Source organism: Mytilus californianus, unplaced genomic scaffold (assembly GCF_021869535.1).
Source record: "Mytilus californianus isolate M0D057914Y unplaced genomic scaffold, xbMytCali1.0.p SCAF_1, whole genome shotgun sequence".
NCBI classification, from domain to species: Eukaryota; Metazoa; Mollusca; class Bivalvia; order Mytilida; family Mytilidae; genus Mytilus; species Mytilus californianus.
This window is the reverse complement of record NW_026262581.1, coordinates 60,736,318-60,759,626: the sequence shown is the minus strand read 5'-3', so window position 1 is coordinate 60,759,626 and position 23,309 is coordinate 60,736,318. Positions and strand designations below refer to the sequence as shown.

The 23,309-nt window shown below is 31.9% G+C and overlaps 1 protein-coding gene across 7 annotated transcripts; it reads right to left on the bottom strand.

The window, feature by feature from the left end:
• Positions 1 to 4,823: 4,823 nt before the first annotated feature.
• Positions 4,824 to 22,748, bottom strand: LOC127705023 (protein SHQ1 homolog). Of its 7 annotated transcripts, none has more exons than XM_052209274.1 (16): positions 22,621 to 22,730; positions 21,135 to 21,290; positions 20,679 to 20,788; positions 19,396 to 19,463; positions 18,288 to 18,352; positions 17,373 to 17,498; positions 16,677 to 16,834; positions 16,021 to 16,133; positions 14,885 to 14,946; positions 13,848 to 13,901; positions 13,492 to 13,586; positions 12,585 to 12,638; positions 11,536 to 11,659; positions 6,712 to 6,832; positions 5,962 to 6,001; positions 4,824 to 5,330 (listed from the first exon to the last, which is right to left on the bottom strand). In XM_052209274.1, the coding sequence occupies exons 3-16, from the start codon at positions 20,751 to 20,753 to the stop codon at positions 4,920 to 4,922; spliced, it is 1,566 nt and encodes a 521-aa protein (XP_052065234.1). In that variant the 5' UTR covers positions 20,754 to 20,788; positions 21,135 to 21,290; positions 22,621 to 22,730; the 3' UTR covers positions 4,824 to 4,919. The 7 variants fall into 7 exon arrangements, with proteins under 7 accessions (XP_052065234.1, XP_052065274.1, XP_052065241.1 ...); XM_052209314.1 differs by lacking the exon at positions 21,135 to 21,290 and adding an exon at positions 22,247 to 22,309 and having other exon boundaries at positions 20,679 to 20,791; positions 22,621 to 22,725; XM_052209281.1 differs by having other exon boundaries at positions 20,679 to 20,791; positions 22,621 to 22,724.
• Between the last annotated feature and the right edge of the window lie 561 nt (positions 22,749 to 23,309).

The following is a 23,309-nucleotide window of genomic DNA, read 5'->3' as shown; positions in this document are numbered from 1 at the left end:
ACCACAAAGAGGGGAGGAACAAGATTTTTCTGGTTTCTGGACAAATACTTAAGTATTAGTCAATGGATCTCTATGAAATTGTACCACAAGCTTCCATACCACACACAGAAGGTTGGGGTCGATTTTGTGGGTTGTGGCTTTAATCATTCAGAAACTAGAGGCCAAAAAGGGGCCAAAAACAAGACTTTTTTAATACTGGCTAAGCTGGTTCTAACATAAATTATTTCTGATCTATATTAAGAAACAACAAATACTGATATGACAGGAGATACACACCAAACAGGGTGCGTAAATTATTATATTTAGTTTGTAAACAGATTTACGAAGTATTGCACAACAGCAAGAAATCTTCAATTGAAAATAAATACAAATCTTTTAACCCATTTCAATGAGGATTAATTTAAAGTCTTGAATTGTTGGAGGTTTTTACCATGTATTACTATATTGGATTTTTGGACATTTTTAAATAGATCTACATTGAGGTCCAAAGGGTCCAAAATTAGACTTTGTTTGATTTCATCTAAAACTGAATTCTTGTGGTTCTATGATATGCTGAATCTGACTATGCATACAGATTTTTAATTTTGGGCCCGTTTTCAAATTAGTCCATATTAAGGTCCAAAGAGTCCAGAATTAAACTTTGTTTGAATCCATGTTTTTTTTTTTTCATATGCTGAATCTAACCATGGAATTAGATTTTGGATATTGGACCATTAATAAGATTAAATGTCTGATTTCAAATTTTTAAGTTATCTGACCACATTTATTCTGTGTCAGAAATCTATATTGTGTCAAATATTTAAGCACTATCCAAATTCAGAGCTGTATCAAGCTTGAATATTGTATCCATACTTGCCCCAACTGTTCAGAGTTCGACCTCTGTGGTCATATCCAGCTGCTCCAGGCTGAGTGCATTTTTATGCCCCCAAAACACAGATCGAGTTTGAATTTTGGTGGCGTCACTATAACCGTTCTAGAGTTATGCCCCTTTACAAATGGAAAAATTGCTGAATTTTTCGTTTCTGTTTTCTAACTTTAGTTTGCCTCAACCAAATGTTATGACACGTATACACAATGCTTATTACCACATAATACAGATCAAGTTCGAAATTGGGTGGCGTCACTTGTACCTTTCTTGAGTTATGCCCCTTTATAAACATAAAAATTGCTGAATTTTTCATTTCCGTTCTCTAACTTTAGTTTGCCTCAACCAAATGTTATGAAACTTATACACAATGCTAATTAACACAAAATACAGATCAAGTTTGAATTTTGGTGGTGACACTTTTACCGTTCTAAGAGTTATGCCTGTTTACAAATGGAAAAATTGCTGAATTTTTTGTTTCTGTTTTCTAACTTAAGTTAGCCTCAACCAAATGTTATGAGACTTATACACAATACTTATTACCACAAAACTCAGATCAAGTACAAATTTGGGTAGCGTTACTTTTACTGTTCTTCAGTTATGTGACTTATGTCCCTTTATAACTTTATATGATATGCAAGCGGGGGCATCATCTGTGTCCCATGAACACATTCCCCATTTATTTTTTTTTCATTTGACTTTGTTTTTAAGCTCATCTGACAGGCTAATATAGCCTTTTGCTCTCACATGGTGACCATCATTCTGAGAAGAAAAGACTGAACTTTTTTAGATATACTTCACATGATTGGTACTTTAATAGCTTATTTAGATTCAATTTTGTTCATTTTATTCTGTTCAAGTAAATTTCTTCAAGGGTTATACCCTCATTACTTAGTAGCATGGGGTATTATTATCAGTGCTATCAAGTAGTGCAAAGACAGAAATATTTCCTACAATATAAATTAAAAAAATGTCTTTCAAAACAGAAAAATTATCATTGCATAATTACATTTACAAAATGTTATCCTCCTCAGATGCTTTACAAAAGTCACTGAAGCCAAAGTTTCTGAAGAACAATATACTTGGCAAGTTAATACTGTAACTGTACTTTTTGTTTTTCTTTGCGGTTTGCTTATGTTCATATTTGTTATCTAACTCTTGCCTAGGTAGAAAACATCTGATGAGTCCATTTACATACAAAAATTAAAGAATGGTGTAAAAAACAAATAAAATGTCCTTAAAATCGAGTCATGCAAAGTTTGTTTAAATCCTTTTCTGCTTAAATTTCAATCTACTTTAAGTTTCTGTGACCTTGTCTTTAGGGGTGCCAACCTCAAAATCAATATGCATGTTTCTCTTATTACATGTGATAATATACCTAAGCTTGGAACTTATCACAATAATCAGTTATATTCTTGGGTTATAATGCAGAAATCCCGTGTCTTCATTAACTTTAGTGTACTTTCCATGTACTTTTTATACGACCGCAAAAAAATTTTGCGGTCGTATATTGGTATGACGTTGGCGTCGTCATCGTCGTCTGAAGACACATTGGTTTTCGCTCTCTAACTTTAGTTTAAGTGAATGGATCTCTATGAAATTTTACCATAAGGTTCAATACCACAAAAGGAAGGTGGGGATAAATTGTTTGTTAGTGTATGGATCTCTCTGACATTGTACCACAAAGTTCCATATCACAAAGGGAATGCTGGGATTAGTTTTTGGGGTAATTGCCTCCAAATTTTAGGAATTAGGGGCCAAAAACAAGCATTTTTCTAGTTTCATGACAATAACTTGTTTGTAAGTGTATGGATCTTTATGAAATTGTACCACAAGGTTCCATATCACAAAGGGAATGCTGGGATTAATTTTGGGGGTAATTGCTTCCAAATTTTAGGAATTAGGGGCAAAAAACGAGCATTTTTCTAGTTTCATGACAATAACTTGTGTGTAAGTGTATAGATCTCTCTGACATTGTACCACAAGGTTCCATATCACAAAGGAAATGCTGGGATTGATTTTGGGGGTAATTGCCTCCAAATTTTAGAAATTAGGGGCCAAAAAGAGGCAAAAAACAAGCATTTTTCTAGTTTCAGGACAATAACTTGTTTGTAAGTATTGATCTTTATGAAATTGTACTACAAGGTTCCATATCACAAAGGGAAAGCTGGGTTTGAGTTTGGGGGTAATTGCCCTAAACGTTTAGGAATTTGGGGCCAAAAAACAAGCATTTTTCTAGTTTCCAGACAATAACTTGTGTTCAAGTGTATGGATCTCTCTGAAATTGTACTGCAAGGTACCATACCACAAAGGGAAGGCTGGGATTGAGTTTGGGGGTGATGAATCATAAGGGGGTTCAAAAAATTTGGAGGGGGGGATTTTTTTTCCTTTTTTTTCTTTAAAATTTTCTATTTTAAATTGGTTATTTCTGATTTATATATAAAAGCAAATAATAATGATATGGTTTGAATAGGTAAATTAAAATTTTTTTAAGTTCTTAGACCACATTCATTCTGTGTCAGAAACCTATGCTGTGTCAAATATTTAATTACAATCCAAATTCAGTGCTGTATCAAGCTTGAATGTTGTGTCCATACTTGCCCCAACTGTTCAGGGTTCGACCTCTGCGGTCGTATCAAGCTGCGCCCCAGCGGAGCATTTTATTGTAATTGATCTTGGTCTTGGATGTATTAACCACAAAATCAATTGTTACATTGAGTAACCATCCAGAAACTGCTTTTCTACACTAGTTTTGGATATGTTAGTACAAATCTAAGTCAGATTTCAATCCAAAGTAAGATTCTCAATCATCTGGAAACCAAAATTCAATGAGTCAGAGTGATGTACTAAACAGTTTAAAAGCATTATACCCCTTCTTATTTGTAGCATGAGATATATAATCAGAACCTGCTTTTTAATTTAGTGTGGAACAATATTATTTTTTAAGTGTATAGGGCATTATTTTTGTTTTGCATCCAAAAAGTTGAATAAGCAAGACTCAGGTGTGTTGTTTCTGGTGGCAGCATCAACAATGTACATGTCTGTGATTAGGTCATTTTAAGGGGAACCAATATGGATAGGTCAAAAATATTTGGTATGCAGTTGTATTAGCATTGGCATATCTCATTTCCAAGGAGATAATTTTCCCCTGCCCCCTGAGTCATGGTATTAGACTTTGAAACTTTTGCTTAGTTTACATGTTAAAGTGTGTAATTGGGTCATTATAAGGGGAACCTCTAGGTGCATGTCAATGATATTTGGTATGCAGATGTATAAGCATTGGCACATCTCATTTCCATGGAGATTATTCGACCCCACCTTCTCAGTCATGGTCTATTGAAATTTTTGCATAATTTACATGTAAAACATGTTAAAATTTGTGATTAGGACAGTTTAAGGGGAACAATTAATGGTAAATGAAAGATATTTGGAATGCAGTTGTGTTAGCATTGAACATACCATATTCATTGAGATTATTTGGCACAGTAATGGGGTCTATTGTCAGTATTGACTTTGAAATTTTTCAACATTTGCATTATACTATCAAAACTACATGAAGGCGAGGTATATATCAGTGTCAACAGTTTATTGTTCTCTCCGAGTTTGTTCCTACAGCAGCTTATTACAGTAACTTGTGTATATTTATCTGAGTTTCAATACCAAGTGTACGGCACAAAGTGTGCATATCAATGTGAGAACTGTCATCAATAATTAAAAACAGGTTCTTAGAAAAATAGAAAATATCACTTTTATTCATTACTTTTATAGACTCTCCGAATGATTTGGAGCTTGACATGTTGTATAAACATGTGTATATTGTTAGAGACTCCCCTTAGATGTTAATTGGGTAGCTGTTTCAATAACATTTACCCTACATCTCCTTTTATTCATATATTTCAAAATAATTACACCCCTTTCTAAATAATTCCTGAAACATTTTATGACGCAGACATAAAGAAACACTTTTTTTCAGAATTTGATACCTGGAAAAAGCTGAAAGTAAAGGATTCAATTGGTTCAGTACTATATATAACTTGAAAATTTGTTGTGGATATTATTTTATTTCTAAACTAATTTTTTTATGTCCTTCATCAGTTATTTTTGTATTGTTTTCATCAAATTTATCATCAGTTTTTCTAGTTTTCTCAGCGTTATCATTCACACATTCTACATCCTTTACATAATTTTTATTTTCCGATTTTAGCACAACAAGATTTGGAATTTCTATTGTATTGTCTCTATCATCATCTGAGCTTTTTGATGAACATTCAGAATCTGTGCTTTCATCATCAGTTTCTGTGTACTCCCCAGAACTATCAGAACTGTCATCATCACTGTCATGAGGTATTTTTATATTAGAAACATCCTTGCCTAAATTTTCTATGGCATCATCAATCATAGCTTCTTTAGTCTGACTTTCTATCAGTGGCAGGTCTAATCCAACATCAAACTTTTTAAGGTTAAACTATAATTGAAAAGAAAATACATAAAGCATGTTTGTTAAAATATGACATTGAAGGGCATCATGGTTTCATTATCAATGAAGTTTAGTCTTGTGAACATAAAGACAATGTTTTAATAGATACTTTTTGCATTCTAAACTTGAGAAAGAAATATATTTATGAATATAAATAACTATACACTATACCAATCTAGTTTAGCCATTTGCAACTGATTTATCCATTTGTTCTTATGTTGTGCTGTCACACCACTGTCACAGGTGAGGGGAGGGTTGAGCCCTCCTCACAAACATGTTTTACTCCACCACATTCTTTATGAGCCTGTCCAAAGTCAGAAGTCTGTAATTCAGTGGTTGTCATATTTGCTTTTTGTAAACAGAATTGTCATAAATTATGCCATTAGTTTTCTTGTTGGAATTTTTCACATTATGGAATGTCAAGATCTTTTATAGCTGACTTTACAGTATTGGTTAAGCTCATTATTGAAGGCTGTACAGTGATCTATAATTGCTGACAGCCACATCATTTTAACTCTGGTGGATAGTGATCTCAGTGGCAATCATACCACATCTCCTTATTTTATACTATACCTTGTGTTTAAGGATCCCGTAACACAGCTGTACATTTAGGCCTTACCTTTTTAATTGCTTCAGTCAGTGACTGTAACTGTTTAGAACTAAAAGAAAAATATGTCAAATCATAACACCATATTCATTTTTATGTCAGGTAAAAACATAAATGTGTTATAAACAAAATTTATTGCAAGAGGTCAATTTTATTTCAATTCTTCTCAAGAGCTATTTCAAAAGGTAAGGTGCTGAAACTTAATCTGCTCACTAGTAGTCACAATAAATGTTTCGGTCTTCCTTAGCTTCTCTGTTATCTTATTAAACTACATTTTAAATCAGTCACTTTTCACAATACATTAAGATGTAACAATCTACAAATTTTTTTTATATTGCATCTTGATAAAATTCAAACGGAAATGACCTTTTTATGAAACTTGGTTAGCATGTAAATGGTGTATGCTGTAAAATTAGCTACGTTATCTATCTTTTTTTTTACATAAATATTGGATTGATATCTCACTGACATTCATCCTATATCTCCTTTTTCATGTTCCAATATAACTTGGGAATATAAAATCATGTCAATCAATATTTTCACTTTTTAAACTGACATTTTTTTTAAAAACAAAACCTAAACTTTTTAATAAATTTCTGATTACCAATCTTATACACTCCTTTTTCCAGACATAAACATAAAATTTACTGGCTTATCTTTCTCATACCTTTTGTAAAAAAAAGATGATAAATAACCTACATTTTCATTAAAGCTATTTTAATGTCTGACAGACAAAAAACCTGAGATAACATAAATACTTACTCTGCCGACTGAATCCATACACAATAGTCTGTTATATACAGGTCATTGAGTAAGTAATGTGGATAAGTCTCGGAAAAACATCTATGAATATCAAGTAAACATTTCAATAATGTTTGCCTCCCTGAAAATCAAATAGGTTTGAATTATCAGTTTGTCTGACAGTATGTCAAGCTTTTTCAAATGAGAAAATAAACATCAGATATACAGTAAAGCATAATAAAATGCTCCGCAGGGTGCAGCTTTATACAACCGCAGAGGTCGAACCCTGAACAGTTGGGGCAAGTATGGACACAACATTCAAGCTTGATACAGCTCTGAATTTGGATTGTGATTAAATATTTGACACAGCATAGGTTTCTGACACAGAATGAATGTGGTCTAAGAACTTAAAAATTTTAAATTGGACATTCACCTATTATGGTCCAATATCCAAAATCTAAATACATGGTTAGATTCAGCATATCAAAGAACCCTAAGAATTCAATTTTTGATGAAATCAAACAAAGTTTAATTTTGGACCCTTTTGACCTCAATGTGGACAAAGTTGATAACGGGGCCCAAAAATCAAAAATCTAAATGCATGGTTAGATTCAGCATGTCAAAGAACCCCATATATTCAATTTTTGTTGAAATCAAACAATGTTTAATTTTGGACCCCGATTTGGACCAACTTGAAAACTGGGCCCATAATCAAAAATCTAAATACATGTTTAGAATCAGCATATCAAAGAACCCTAAGAATTCAATTTTTGTTAAAATCAAACTAAGTTTAATTTTGGACCCTTTGGACCTTAATGTAGACCAATTTGAATACGGAACCAAAAATTAAGAATCTAAATACACGGTTAGATTCGGCATATCAAAGAACCCCAATAATTCAATTTTTGATGAAATCAAACAAAGTTTAATTTTGGACCCTTTGGACCTCAATGTGGACCAATTTAAAAACGGGGCCCAAAATCCAAAAACTTAATACACGGTTAGATTCAGCATATTAAAGAACCCCAAGAATTCAAGAATAAAATCCCATTGAAATTGGACAAGAAATAAGCAATTTATAGGAAGTATTTTCTTTTGCACAATACTGTGCAATTGAATATTTCTTGCTATTGCGCAATACTGTACAATTAACAATTTCTTGCTATTGTGCAATATTGTGCTATTGGATATTTCTTGCTATTGCGCAATACTGTGCAATAGAAGATTTCTTGCTATTGCGCAATACTGTGCAATTGAAGATTTCTTGCTATTGTGCAATACTGTGCAATTGAAAATTTCTTGCTATTGCACAATACTTATTATATAATAATTTTCACATCCTGTTTGGTGTGTATCTCCTACCATATCATTATTATTTGCTTTTAAATATAAATCAGAAATAACTAACTTAAAATAGAAAATTTTAAAAGAAAAAAAAAGGAAAAAACAAAAAATCCCCCCCCAAATTTTTTGAACCCCCTTATGATTCATCACCCCCAAACTCAATCCCAGCCTTCCCTTTGTGGTATGGTACCTTGCAGTACAATTTCAGACAGATCCATACACTTGAACACAAGTTATTGTCTGGAAACTAGAAAAATGTGTTTTTTTGCCCCTTTTTGGCCCCAAATTCCTAAACGTTTAGGGCAATTACCCCCAAACTCAAACCCAGCTTTCCCTTTGTGGTATGGAACCTTGTAGTACAATTTCATATAGATCCATACACTTACACACAAGTTATTGTCCTGAAACTAGAAAAATGCTTGTTTTTTGCCCCTTTTTGGCCCCTAATTCCTAAAATTTTGAGGCAATTACCCCCAAAATCAATCCCAGCCTTCCCTTTGTGGTATGGTACCTTGCAGTACAATTTCTGAGAGATCCATACACTTAAACACAAGTTATTGGATGGAAACTAGAAAAATGCTATTTTTGGCCCCTTTTTGGCCCCTTATTTCTAAACGTTTCAGGCAATTACCCCCAAACTCAATTCCTGCTTTCCCTTTGTGATATGGAACCTTGTAGGTCAATTTTAGAAAGATCCATTCACTTACACACAAGTTATTATCATGAAACTAGAAAAATGCTTGTTTTTTGCCCCTTTTTTGGCCACTAATTCCTAAAATTTTGAGGCAATTACCCCCAAAATCAATCCCAGCATTCCCTTTGCGATATGTAACCTTGTGGTACAATGTCAGAGAGATCCATACACTAACACACAAGTTATGTCTGGAAGTTACAAAAATGCTTATTTTTGGCCCCTTTTTTGCCCCTAATTCCTTAACTGTTGGTACCATTACCCCCAAAATCAATCCCAATCTTCCTTTTGTGGTATTGAACCTTATGGTAAAATTTCATGGAGATCCATTCACTTAAACTAAAGTTAGAGTGCAAAAACCAATTTGTCTTTGGACGACGATGCTGACGACGCCAACGTCATACCAATATACGACCAAAAGATTTTTAATTTTTGCGGTCGTATAAAAAATAGCAACATTCATTTATTTTTGTGGACACTGCCACTATTATTTTCAACTTGTGTTATAATTCAGTGAGGACAGAGTCTGAACTTATAAAGCATAGCAAAAGCATGTTTGAATGCTCAATCAACAGAATGGTAATGAGCATTTACCAATTACATTCTCAAAGCAGATTATTCTAGTTTCCTATTTAATATAAGATAAGTAATTTTCTATGGTTATTCTAGTTTCCTCCTCTAATTAAAGATATGTAATTTTCTATGGTTATTCTAGTTTCCTCCTTTAATAAAAGATATGTAATTTTCTATGGTTATTCTAGTTTCCTCCTCTAATAAAAGATATGTAATTTTCTATGGTTATTCTGGTTTCCTCCTCTAATTAAAGATATGTAATTTTCTATGGTTATTCTGGTTTCCGCCTCTAATAAAAGATATGTAATTTTCTATGGTTATTCTGGTTTCCTCCTCTAATTAAAGATATGTAATTTTCTATGGTTATTCTGGTTTCCTCCTCTAATTAAAGATATGTAATTTTCTATTGTTATTCTGGTTTTTTACTATTTGTAAAAGGTTAGGGATTTAAATATAGTCACTCTGATGTCATCTACCAAGAAAAGTTTTGGTTTTTCTGTTTTCCTCTTTTTATAAAAATAGGTGGGATCTTGTATGTCCTCTATCAATAAAACTGATTATACATATGTACAGACAGTTCCACAGAACAACATAAATTATTTATAAAAGAGGTGGGAGCAAGGCTTCCAAAACGGTCATATATTCTGGACATTTGTATAATGTCCGGTAAAAGTCCGGCTGGGCAAAGCATGAAACGGTCATCTACTTTTTAGTTTTCAAGGCTTTCTTAAGAGACGGTCATTTTAACATAATTCGTGATCTTTTTTACCCAACCTTTTGCCTTTAACAGCCACATATTTCCGGTCATAAAAGTGACATGATCATTAAGTACTATCAAAACAACCCCTACTTTAATACCTTCTCATTTTAATCAAGGCTAATTAGTTGTAGTACAGCTGAAATTTACCTGTTCAGGTGACAGGTAAACTATTTTGAACCGGACATTGATTGGTCTAATCAAGGACGTATATTAGATATGTTAGTTATACGTCCTTGGTCTAATCAACTGAGTTATTTTCTTACATTTCAGCGGTTTGCATCTAATTAATTTAGTCAAAAAGATTTAAATTATCAGAAATCATAGGCGGATCCAGGGGGGACCTGGGCCTTCCCTTTCGTGGAAAAAAATTATATGGTTGATTATATAGGGAATCACTGAAGCATGACTGGAGCAGCCCCAGGCCCCTTAGGTCAGTCAGCGGGCCCCCCCCCCCCCCCCCCTTATGAAAAATTCTGGATCCGCCACTGGAAATATGTTTACAAATATGATTTGATGAAAAAATTAAATAAAAAGTGAAATGAAAAATAGCCATAACCACGTTGTTTGAACCAGAGACATGTCTCTAGTTGAACTAGTACACATGTGCGCATGTGCGCAGGTGTGAAATTTAATTATGCATTCTTATTTCTTAAAAAAATGCTTAAATTGTCATTGATACCTTTACCTCACGTTTATTTCAAATATTTTCTTGAAGAAATAATGTAGAAAGAGCTACATGTTTACACTCATTCATGCTTTGCAAACATACACGGAATTTACGTATCCGTCTCTGGTCCATGTTTTACCATTGTCAAGATAACATCCGGTATTAGATTTAAAAATGAAAGTAAAGTTTTTGACAATGTTATTTTGCACAAATAAAGAGTCTAAGGCAGATATAAGTATGCTGATGTTGCACACTTCGAATGATGTACTGCCAATTTAACAGTTTACGTCAGAACTTCGAATTTGAATCAAAGAAAGTTTAATATCGTTTTTTTTTAATGTCAATCATTGGGATGGCCAACTCGGCAACTGATTACCATAATTGCCTTTTGTTTATTTAGTCTTAAGGGATTAAAATCGGGATAATATATAAAATGTCCGGCTGGCTAAAAATAATTTTGGAAGCCCTGGTTCCGTGGGAGATACCAAATGGACAATCAATATCAAAAGTTGATTAAAAACCCATGATATTTTTTCTCAGTATCCATTACTTTTTGGTATGTCAATGATACCACATCACTGATTCAATACAGAATCGTGCAAATGGAAGCCTAAGTAAAATTTGTATTCAATACAATTCATATAAATCAAATTTTTAAATATATCTTTACAATTCCACACTTTAAACTCTGATCAATTCACATGACAGTTAATCCAGAAAAATATCTTTATAATAACTTACAGCATCTTTGATTATTTATGTACCGGTACCTACTTTTATTTTAGACAAGACTAATGAGAAAACTCTTACCACCATTAAAGATCTGTACAACATCATGATGGACTTTGACAGTAAACTCCCAGTTTCTGTACAATGGATAACACAAACATCGTCTGTAACAGGCTCTTAATGTTTCTTCTACTGATATGAATGTCTATTATAAATGAAAATTTCATGATAGATTCTGAGTTTTAATTTTATTTCATAATTAAATGTCTCTTCTGTTCCAGTTCTAAAAGACTATTACAACTGTATTTTTATCTTTACTTGACAAAAAAATATCATCAATTTTGATCAATAACATTTTTCTAAAATAAACTGTTGACAGAGATATATCTTGCCTGTCTGCAGAAAATTCAGAAAAAAAAACAATCTAATGAATAGCAATATTGCAAATTAATTCAAAGTCACTGGACCATGAACTAGGGGGGACAGCCTCAAAATGGTCAACAAATTGAGATGTACTGATAGTAATGCAACTTTATAAAAAAATATCATTGTCTATCATAAGTAGTTCCTATCAAACTTACGAAAAAGCGAAATCTTTTGTTAACAATTGTTGAAGCCTATGCCACTGGAAAAGCAACACCTATGTCTCGCCTTCCTTGACTTTGTTGCAGGCAAGACAAAAAGAGTAAAAAAATGTTTTACCAAACAACCTGTGATACTGATTTCTGTTTACACGACACGTTTCATCAAATACAATGGAGACTAAATGGCATAAGAATTAGCCAGGAAGTACAAATAATTAACAAAAGGTATGAAAGAAAATATATTCAAGGATGAAATACCCAATGTAGTAAAAGAAATTTTCCCAAATATCTTAATTTTATTGATGTATATTCTAACAATATAAGAGGCACATATGAGGAGAAATAGGAGGGGGTGCCATCCTGAATTCCTGAAAAAATAAAACATTCTTAACATGGATTAATTAATCATTAATTCCAGAGTCCCGATATGTGTAAATCCAAAATTTCTTGCGAAAAATCCCAATGTCCCTAAAAAGGTTCTTCTGCCCCTCACATATTTAGTGGCATTAATAAAACGCAAACAAAGAGTAACCACATAAAACTTACATCAAGCCAAGACAGTGTAGAACTTAATTTACTAATTGTCCATGATGATTCTACCTGTAACACAAAAATCAGTTTATGAACTGTGCAGCTTTCTTACCAAGATGTTTTTTTTTTAAATGTTTGCAGTCTGCAGCTGATGCTGCTTAAATATTTGGCTTTTACAAAAATATGCAAAATCTGTGTTTTTTATTAAATCTTGTATGATCTAATAATTCATGAACGCTGTCATAAAATGAAACTGAAGTTGTAGAAATCATTTGGGTATTAAACAGCAATGATATCTTATATTTTAGTTTGTTGATGTTATATAAATATATAAATGAAACATTAAAATAAGAATTATATCTAGACCTTGTAATCATAAATATCTAAACCTTTCAACAATAATATTTATGTTTTGTGCCCAGAACTTTTCGTGCTTTTCATTATGGTTAAGACATTTCTCGCATTTCTTGGTGTGGTTCTGTCCTAAGGAGGAACAACTACAAGAATCATAATTGTAAGAAACATCATAACTATTGAAACTTTATCTGTATTTTCTCTAAATTTGCTTTGACCTTGTTTTGTGATAATTTTCCAAATCATGCTACACGAGTGATACAGGTTTTTTTCAGTCAAGAAGAACGAGAATGAATGATGTCTTAAGCCTACTTCATTGATGTTGCATAGAAAAAAGCAATAAACAGATTATCAAGTCTTTTAAACTGGAGAATATTTCTCGGCTATATCTCATCTCAGGGCTGTCACCCTTTGGTGAGATTATAGCTGAGAAACACCATCTTGTTTGAAGAACCATAGCAAAATCTATAAATATCTGAGGAACAGTGATTACCATGTAATAAATGTAAACAACTTCATACTGTGGGCCTTTATTGTTAAAACCTAAATGATGATATACAAAACTTACATTGTGTTCTCCTTCTGTGCTTCTAACGTCATAACAGTAGGCAAATATTATATCTACTAAACCTAAATATGTTGATATCTTATTATCTATCAGATCTGTACAAATAAGTTAAGGTTGTATAGTATATAAATAAGAAGATATAGTTCTTATTACTTTGAGTTGTTGGGTTGCTGTCTATAGTCATATACAATATATATCATCTTATTAATAAATACATAACACTTGTAATTAATTGTGATAAAAATCATTTTTGATTCAAATCTAAATTTTGTATTTCTCATGCCACCAAAGATAACGTTTTCTTACTGAATTATGATATGAATTCTATCAATGAATTCTTTGACAGAAAAGGATACATTCCTTCTTTGGTAAATTTCTCATCATTTCTTTGTCTTCATCAGAAAAGCTTTCTGAAAAAAGTAAATACTTCATAAAATTGTCCCTAACTCAAAATTGTCATCACTGCTTTATATCATTTAGATTGTGTTAAACATCATATCATTTCACACTCTGAATAATGTGTTACATATATACTATTCAACAAATTATATAGAATTGGAAACATACTTGATTTCTAGACTTGATATGTCAATGTCTTATTCCTATTTTAAATAGCATGCAGTATATTTAATATCTGACATATCAAATAGGGTTGGAACCATACTGGATTTCTATACTTGACATCTAGATCTGTCGTATTTCTTTATTGTATCTAGTTGTTAGCTTGCTACCGCATTGAAGTTTACCCCACTTCATCTTATCATTTGGTTTAAACAATATTTATTCAATAAATCAAATCATGATAATATAGATAAACATTATAAACAATGTGATTCAGAAACAAGCAACATTGCTTATTTCAATCTGTCTCCAATCTTATCATTTCAAACTATTATTTATAAAAGTATTTATTAAGCAGCTAGTACTCACACATAATCTTGCATATTTAGAAATGGATCTAGAACCTAAACTTATTGTTCTTAATATATCCCTTAATTCCAAACTATTATTTTTTTCTAGGAATAATGACAAACTTTTCACACTCAACTGAGAATAAATGATTCCAAATGATTTACAAGGTAAAAGTAGAAATAGCCAACACAGACCAAAGGAAGAGTATTTAAACATAGTATAGCATGTTGTTTTTTTTGGAATTTTTACTCTGTATACAGATGATTATGTAGCTGACATAGTTTGAGAAAAATATGCTTAAATTACCTGTCAAACATGGATTGTAACTTAAATTACCTGTCAAACATGGATTGTAACTTAAATTAAAACATGGATTGTAACTGAAATTACCTGTCAAACACGGATTGTAACTTAAATTACCTGTCAAACACGGATTTGTAACTTAAATTACCTGTCATTCATGGATTGTAACTTAAATTACCTGTCAAACATGGATTGTAACTTAATAAGTCCTTGACAGCATCATCTTCATACAAATCTGCTCTGAAACATATCACATTATAATTTTAATATTTCCCTTAGAAGTGGCACTCACTAAAGTTTTTTTATTTCGTAATACCTGGATTCTTATCAAGAAAAAAAGAGTACACATAAAACTGAAATGTGAACTAAATCGATAAACATCTGCTACTGTCTAGTATATAAATAACACATAGCTGAAAGGGTGATAGAGTAGATTGTTACCCCGAGAAAACATTGTCAACTGAGGCGAAGCCAAGGTTGACAATGTCTTTTCGAGGGGTAACAATCTGCTCTATCACCCTCTCAGATATGTTATTTAATTTATTATACTGAATGTTCTGTTATTACTGTCTATTAAATTTCAAATTCAAAGTAATAAAGTATGTCGTCTTGTACATAACAATCCTCCGTATTTATTAAAGCGCACACTTGAGCAAGCGTCTCTGTGAAGGGTAATAGAGTATTTGCCACGGGATAGAGTAAATTGTCTCCCTCGTATTAACCAATCAAAATCTGGCATTTTAACATGACGTATAATAAAATAAACTAAGACATTAATCTTGCCCATCTGAGAAGTCCTTCCATTTTGGTTACGTCTCTTTTAAATGAAAGACCTACAGACAAGTGATAGATAAGATTTAAATACCTGCCAGCGTAGTCATTTTAATCTATCTTCTAAGATAAAAAGAAATTCAAAGATTATACTCAGTTTCGGGGTACGTACAGTAAAACATAAATAAAACAACAATGTAAATGGGCATCTGTGAATAACTGAATCAGTGCACACCATTAAACTGATTACCATAATACAAAACAATATCAAATAATCCTGAACATGTTTCTGTGACAGGAAAATATGAAATTTAAAGTGAGTAAGATTTTTTTTAAGCAGTCCATATTTTGTTTGGTAATATTATGAGCCAGTCCTGGCCATTATGATGCAGTATACTTCAATTCATGAAGAACCTTTTATTTTTTTGTTTGCTCATTTGTAATACAAAGTAAAATGAATATTTAACTAAGAAAATCTACATATATTCTTATAATACATTGCTGTAATATGCACAAATTCAAGGAAAAGACATTACAACTTACAAATAATAATCTTCATCAAACTTCTGTTGTTCTGCCATCTCTCTTTTTTCTCTCCTGTCACTTATACTACATTGGTCTGGATTCTTCAAGTCCACTATTTCAATAATTTCATCCTGCAATATAAAATAGTTTTTAAGTTTCCTTTTTGAACTATGGACATTCATCATTATTACTAGAAGATTCAGATGAACATGTGAATTGGAAAATTATGTTAATCTTCCATATTTGCCATTTTATTTCTACTAAAGTAAGTTGTTGTTTTATATATTTTGTTATTCTAGAAGTTAGTTGTGCATGTGGGAACGGTATAAAAAGATTCAAAACCAGCTCTTGAATCTGCATTTCAAAAACTATAAACTAGAGGCAATGAAATAATTAACAACAAATGATCGATTTTGAAATGAGAGACATAAAGAGACATAAAGCATGGACAGATCAAAGGTCATTTAATTACCATTGAAACCTGGATCTGGGGATTAATTACCTGTATACCTGCAATAAAATTGTCGGATTTGAAAAGTCCCACATGTACCAGTCCGACAAATAATCGTAATAAGACTGAACCTGTACTGTATATGTGACAGTCACTTAGCTGAGATGTATAAAAATCTGAATATGCTTTAAGAAAACTCATGTATATATTCCGAACTTTTTACCTGTAGTCTAGTGAACACTCCTGACTTCTGACTAGCAAAGCCATACTTAGGACAGTCTAATGATAATTCTTTTTCAGCATAAGGGGTTTGTTCTACATGCCAATCAAACTCCTCTTCTTCTTCCTCTTGATCAGCCTGTTTATCATCAGTTGATTCATCTGTAGCCAAAGAGTCAAAATCAGTTACAGGAACAGCAAGGCACAAGGTATAACCGTAAAATCAATGTGTTTTAAAAAAATTCAATGGTAACAGGAGTCTGTCTTGATCAAATAGTAAGTTTGCAGGCATAACAAAGATAAAGTCAGATATTGTAAAACTTTTTTGGAGATATGGTATGCTTGCCCATGAGACTGCTATCCATCATAGACAAAAGGATGAAAATGTGAAAAACTTGTTAAGAATATAACTCTTAATGTAAAAAAAAACTGTATTTTACTTCTTATTGCCCTTTTTCATTGCAAAATTACTAAGGTGATTTTTAATGTCATTTTCTTTTCCATGAAAAGAATCACATTGCAATAACTAATAACAATCCATTTTTAACCTTTACATTTGAAAATAGATATCTGTGTCAATCTGTTCCCATGGCTACATAGACTAGTTTGATATTTTTTTTTTAAATTGAAGGATCAGGCAAGTTAGTACTAGCTAAAATGGACTCAAATTATATTACACCAAAAAATGTTCACAACTCACTCAAGACTTCAATCAAAGGTGACTGACCAGTTGTCTGCCCTTTATTAGTTAGTAGTTTTGTAATCATATCTAACCCTTCAAACAACTGTCCTGGAGTTTCTTTAGGTACTGTAACTGTAAATGATCCTACAATAATTACAATAAAACTGATCATCACCTGTTATACATTGTATATCCAAAAAATATCATGATTGAGAAACCTTGAGATGTCTCACAAATAAGAATTTGCCATATTAATATGTTTATTTACTATCGTTGTAAATGTACCACTTCATCAATTACATAAAGATTTACAGATTGTGTGCTCACAAAACCAGATTTTACCATACCACATATTTAGATATGCCTTTCCAAAGAAAGAAATCATGTAATTTGAATCTGTGGTCTCTAGTTTTGACAATTCAGTTGTTGAACTGAAAGTTTATATTATTTTTATCTGTAGTTTATAAATATTTTTCCTCAAAGCTTGTCAGAACTGAAGTGAGCAATTGAGTCATGCAACCTCTAGATGAAGTATTTTTAAGGGCTGATTGGATAGAAACTGACTTCCAATATCTATGCACAAACATACTTGTTAAATAATTTTACATACCGGTACATCAAATGGAAATACAACCATAAATGACCAATGACTCATGTAAAAAAAACTTCCCTTCCAACTTTCCAAATGCATTTTAATGGATTAGCTGTATTCAATTTTTTGGTTACATAATAGCGATTATTAAGAAATTAATCAAAATAATCCATGATGGCAAAAAAAAAAACCTTTTATTCTTTTAAAACTTTTCTATTTGCATCACACCTGGTATTCTATGAATCAATTTATAAATTTATATTAACTGTCATGACTAATAGGAAGGTTGATTATTTTCTTTATCAAAAGCATATCAAGCTATGATTTAATATAATCATTACCAATATCTGCATCATATTTAGCTTGTTCTCTTCCATCCTCTACAATGTTCCCTGGTAAAGATAATCTAAAATACACAAAGAACACTTTGCTATTGATAATTCAGAATTGCCAAAGAAACAAATTCACTGATGGCTAGTCTCAATGACTTTTGTAATTGCAGAGAAAAAGGTAACTTTTGTCCTTTTGTTTCTATATATAAAGTTTCATGATAACTGACTGATAACAGTAATCCAATACAAGTTTAATTCAGGTGCAATCGACTTAGTAATGTGTACTAGAAGGACATTTTTGTCATGTTAACAAGAAGTCATACCAAATAATGTCAACATCTCATTGAACATTCATATAAATGTGCACAAAATTATCTACTGTAACCCATGTCAACCAATTTGATTAATTCACAGATACTGAACTGTGAATCAGCATGGTTATAAAATTGTAATTGTATTCTAATTGAAATTAGAGTTAAAATAATTCATTTGTAGTCCTAAGGTTTATAATACTTTAAATTATAACTATACATGTAAACATGGTAAACTGACATATATAAATAGTCATAATAGTATTGAACGTCTTCAGATATATAATCCATTGTATATTTTGATTTCTCCTCATATTGCATAGTATATTGTCATTCATATAACATGTATAGCTGACTATACAGTATGGGTTATTCTTATTGTTGAAGGCCATTCAGTGAACTATAGTTACTTACATGCACAGCATTTGGTGAATACATATTTGTACAACAAGGAAGGACTGCATTTGATATCTCCATCTTTCAAAAAGTTCACAGGGTCTTATTACAGTCAAATAGAGTTATAGGACAATAATTAGGTTTATTCATCTTTAAGTTGAAAATTTGTCAACATTTTTTGTGTGCAAACTGACCTTTTCACTAAAAAATGAATAAAAATATTTGTTTGTGTAGGTTTGCGAGTGAAGCGGTCCATTTTCCTCTCAGCAAACTCGAAAATAATGTACTCAATCCTATATTCCTACAACTTATGTTACAATGTACATTATATATAAATCATGTAATACCAAAAGATTTGACTGTACCTACAAAACACTGATACACATATACATTGTATTATGACAACTTACCTGAGAAAATATGGTTTTGAGTGAAATCTAAATTCATTTCCTTCTATAAATATTTCTGTATCTGTTATCTGAAAAAAAGTAGAAACAATTATCATTTTTTTATGAAATGCTTAAATTGTGCAACTCCTATACAAAAAATTTAAACAACAGAAATTTCTAAACTTTCCAAATACATATATGAAATATTCCTTAACAAGATAACTTATCAAGGTAAAGACACTTTGCTCAAAATCCAGTGGCAAATAAATAGCTCGTGCATATTCAGGACACTCTTTCATCTAATATAATCAGAATGTTGAGTATAAATAAGAGTACAGATATCTTGAATTCTGACTAATTTGACTTAACTACATGTAAATGTAAAAAAATAACCCAAGTTGCAAAGTGGCACATGTGACCATTATTCCAATATTGTCAATGACATGAATGTATACTACATGCTTGACCACCACAGACTTTTAATACATGATCTTCTTGAATATGCATGAAAAATAATTGCAAAATGAATGTAAGTTGCTTAAGCTTTAACTGAAGGTCATTTAACCAAATACTAATAAATTCAGTGGCCGATCAAGAAATTATCATAAAGGGGCCCAATGACTGCCATAAGAGGGGGCCCACTCCAGTCATGCTTCAGTGATTCCCTAAATAATCAACCAAATTTTTCCCACAAAGGGGGGAGGGGGGGGCCTTTTGCCATGATTTATGCATACACGTTATCATGTTGATTCAAAAATTCTCAGTTGGTACATTTTGTACATTTGGATTATTTTCTAAACCTAAGTCCTGAGACCCTCAAGCAAACTAACTTTAGACAGTTTTGCCTATCCATTTTACAATGCAGGTCCTTTTAATTATGCTCTTCCAAAGATATTTAATTCATCCTAAGTTTATTAAAGTTTTGTCTACTTGTTTTCCTGATGAAGGTTTATCCAAAAAGCATGGACCATTCAGGAAAAGGAGGACAATCCAAAAGAAAAAAACTCTTTGAATACAGGTGCTGAATTAGATTACTAGCCTTGGGTATAGATATGTCATAATTTAGTATCCTGCTACATTCAGTGCATGACATTTACACAGCCATACTAAAATTGTTTAGTACTTATGTATGTCAAACAAGTACATAGAATGAACAAAGTGCTCTTTTGTAACCGACCAAAGATGCATGTAGTAATAGGTATAGTTCTTTCTATCTAAATTCAATTCAATAATTCAGTTGTCTTGTTGTAATAAATTATTCAGATTTATATTTTACATTTCAGTAGTTGTTACATGTATCTTACCCTTGCATATGGTGCTTTGATAATGATGGTTATATAGGTATCATCTTGTTTGATTTCAAATGCTGGAGTCAACATGTTTGCCTGGTTTGGTTGGTATTCAAGAACTACTACTGCTGTGTGAAATATGTAAAGAACACAGATATATGTGATAAATTAATAAAAATATATTAGTATTTCCAAAATCAAATGTTATCACAGCACCCTCACATATTCAAAATTCTGAATTCATGTTTTAAACTTTATTTGACAGTAAAATCCTTTACATTAAGAATTTTCAATTCTTAGCCACCTACTTTGAAAATTGCAATCCCCTTTTTATCATTATTTTTTTTATTCCCTTACAAAGTCAAAAGTCAGATCTTGTACATTTCACAATGTGTGTGCCACTCCAGGGAGTAAGCTTTAAAATTTCACTCCAGGGGCCCAACTGACAAAATGTGAAAATTTTGCATTTACCATATGGGAATATTCTGTAAAAAGTTAAGGGCCCAGCAATATTTTCAGTAGCATTGGCTACTGGGCCCCTGTAACGCTTATTCCCTGCACTCGCTATCAATAGGCTGTGACAAAAGTCTACCTACATTTGTAAAGTGGTTTCTCTTTGCAGTAAATCTAAAATTGGAAAAAAAATGTCTGTAATTTTAAAAAAGTCTATCCAATTTCATTATATAAAACCAAGTCTGTACCATTAGTATCAAGATGAAAATAGCACTTTGCTAACATTTTCCTAATCCCTTTTTGGATTCTTAGTCCAGAGGCCTCAAAGGCGGCCAAATCAGAAAATCGCTCCGAACTCAGAATCCCAAAAGGGATTAACATTTTCCCAACTTGAGTTTATTTTGGCACCTTCTGTACATTTGTAGGAATAAAAAAATTGCATATCAAAACCCAAGAAAGTTTTTAATTTTATGAATATTAAATTGCATTCAAACCTTTCGTTATTAGGTGCAGCCATGCCTTAAAATCATTTCCAGAGATTTGTTTGTACGATGAAAGATTTAAGCTGTTAACACAGCCATATTTTCCAAAAGGACAAGATGGGCTTAAACCAAGTTAACATATAAATGTCCACATTTTGGCACCGTCTGCGGGAACAAAAAATTGAATCTAAAATCAAGGTATGTTTAAACATTACCTGAAACACAAAATGCGTTTAAAATCTGTTTATCCTGGTCAAGCTATGCCTTAAAACTTTTCCTGTCAAATGTGTTGTCTGTAATTTTGCTGCAGTTTAAACACGGCCATATTTTTCAATTTCTTTTGATGAACCTCTTTTAAGGTTCATCAAAGGAATTGAAAAATATGTCGTGTTTACTCTGAGTACAGACAAACCGATGCATCTAGGAAGTTTTAACGCATGGCTGGACCTAGATATATAAAAGTTATATGTAGTTTATGTTCTAGAAAATTAAAAACTTACTGGATTTTGATGGGCATTTTTTTCCAGTCTGCAGAAGATAGCAAAATACTTAACACTTGAGTTTCATTTGATATGGTCCACTCAGTTACAGTTTAAATCACCTATTGTTTGCAGATATCTATTGTCTATTTAAATCAATACAACTCACAACATTTATTATATGAAGTGGCTTCTCAATCCTCTTTCCCAACTTAGTTTATTTTGGCACCTTCTGCAGGAATGAAAAAAAAATGAATAGCAAAATTCAGTTAAGTTTTTAATATTCTGAAACTTAAAATGTTATTTAAATTTTATATATATATATAGGTCAAGCCATGCTCTTAAACTTTTCTAGGTGCACAGGTTTTTCTGTACTCAGAATGGAATTTGTGATGTAAATACGGCAATATTTGCTAAAACTTATAGGTTATGATGAACCTTAAACATGTTAAAATAGCTAATATACGGAGTTCTTCGCAAATAATGCCTACATCATATAAAAATATATATAGTTTGACTCAATAGTTAGGACATTACTTTTACCTGGCTGTTACCACCTTGTATGCTGTCGTTAACAAATGGTCAATATTTTAGTAAAATAAAAATTATATTTTTACCCAAAGCACATGTCGGAAGAAAACAATAGTTTCTAATTTTTAAGCCAATGACGGTTACCGTTTATGGATCCGGATAACAGCCTAACCAAATATTACAGAATGGCAGAAATGAACAAATAGAAAATGTAGATGAGCCAAAAAACATGAAAGCAAAACCGAAAAGGCAATATAAGTGCAAAAATATAAATGAAACTACTCAACAGCTGGAAGATCAATTAGCACAATGCAGAGCAAGACTAGTCATAATGGAAGATACCAATAGAGACTATAGAAATACAATCAATTTACTTAGGATGCAAACAGAAGAAAGCACCATTGACAAAAGTAATTTAAAATCCTATCAACCAAATTGTAACTGTAGCAACAACTCGCAGGAGCAGACTATAAACAAAGTAGATATGATGCTGAACAACTTCAGGCTAGAAATGGAAAATAGAGACCTAAGAATTAAACATCAAATGGAAATGAATGAATTAAGAAATAAACTGCAAATAATGGAACTACAGAAAGAACTAAGAATGTGGCAAAGACCAGGAAGTCATGAATATTATCCTTATAACCAGAATATGGATAATACTAGGAACAAAAACCAACACCAAATGAGTGATCAGCATA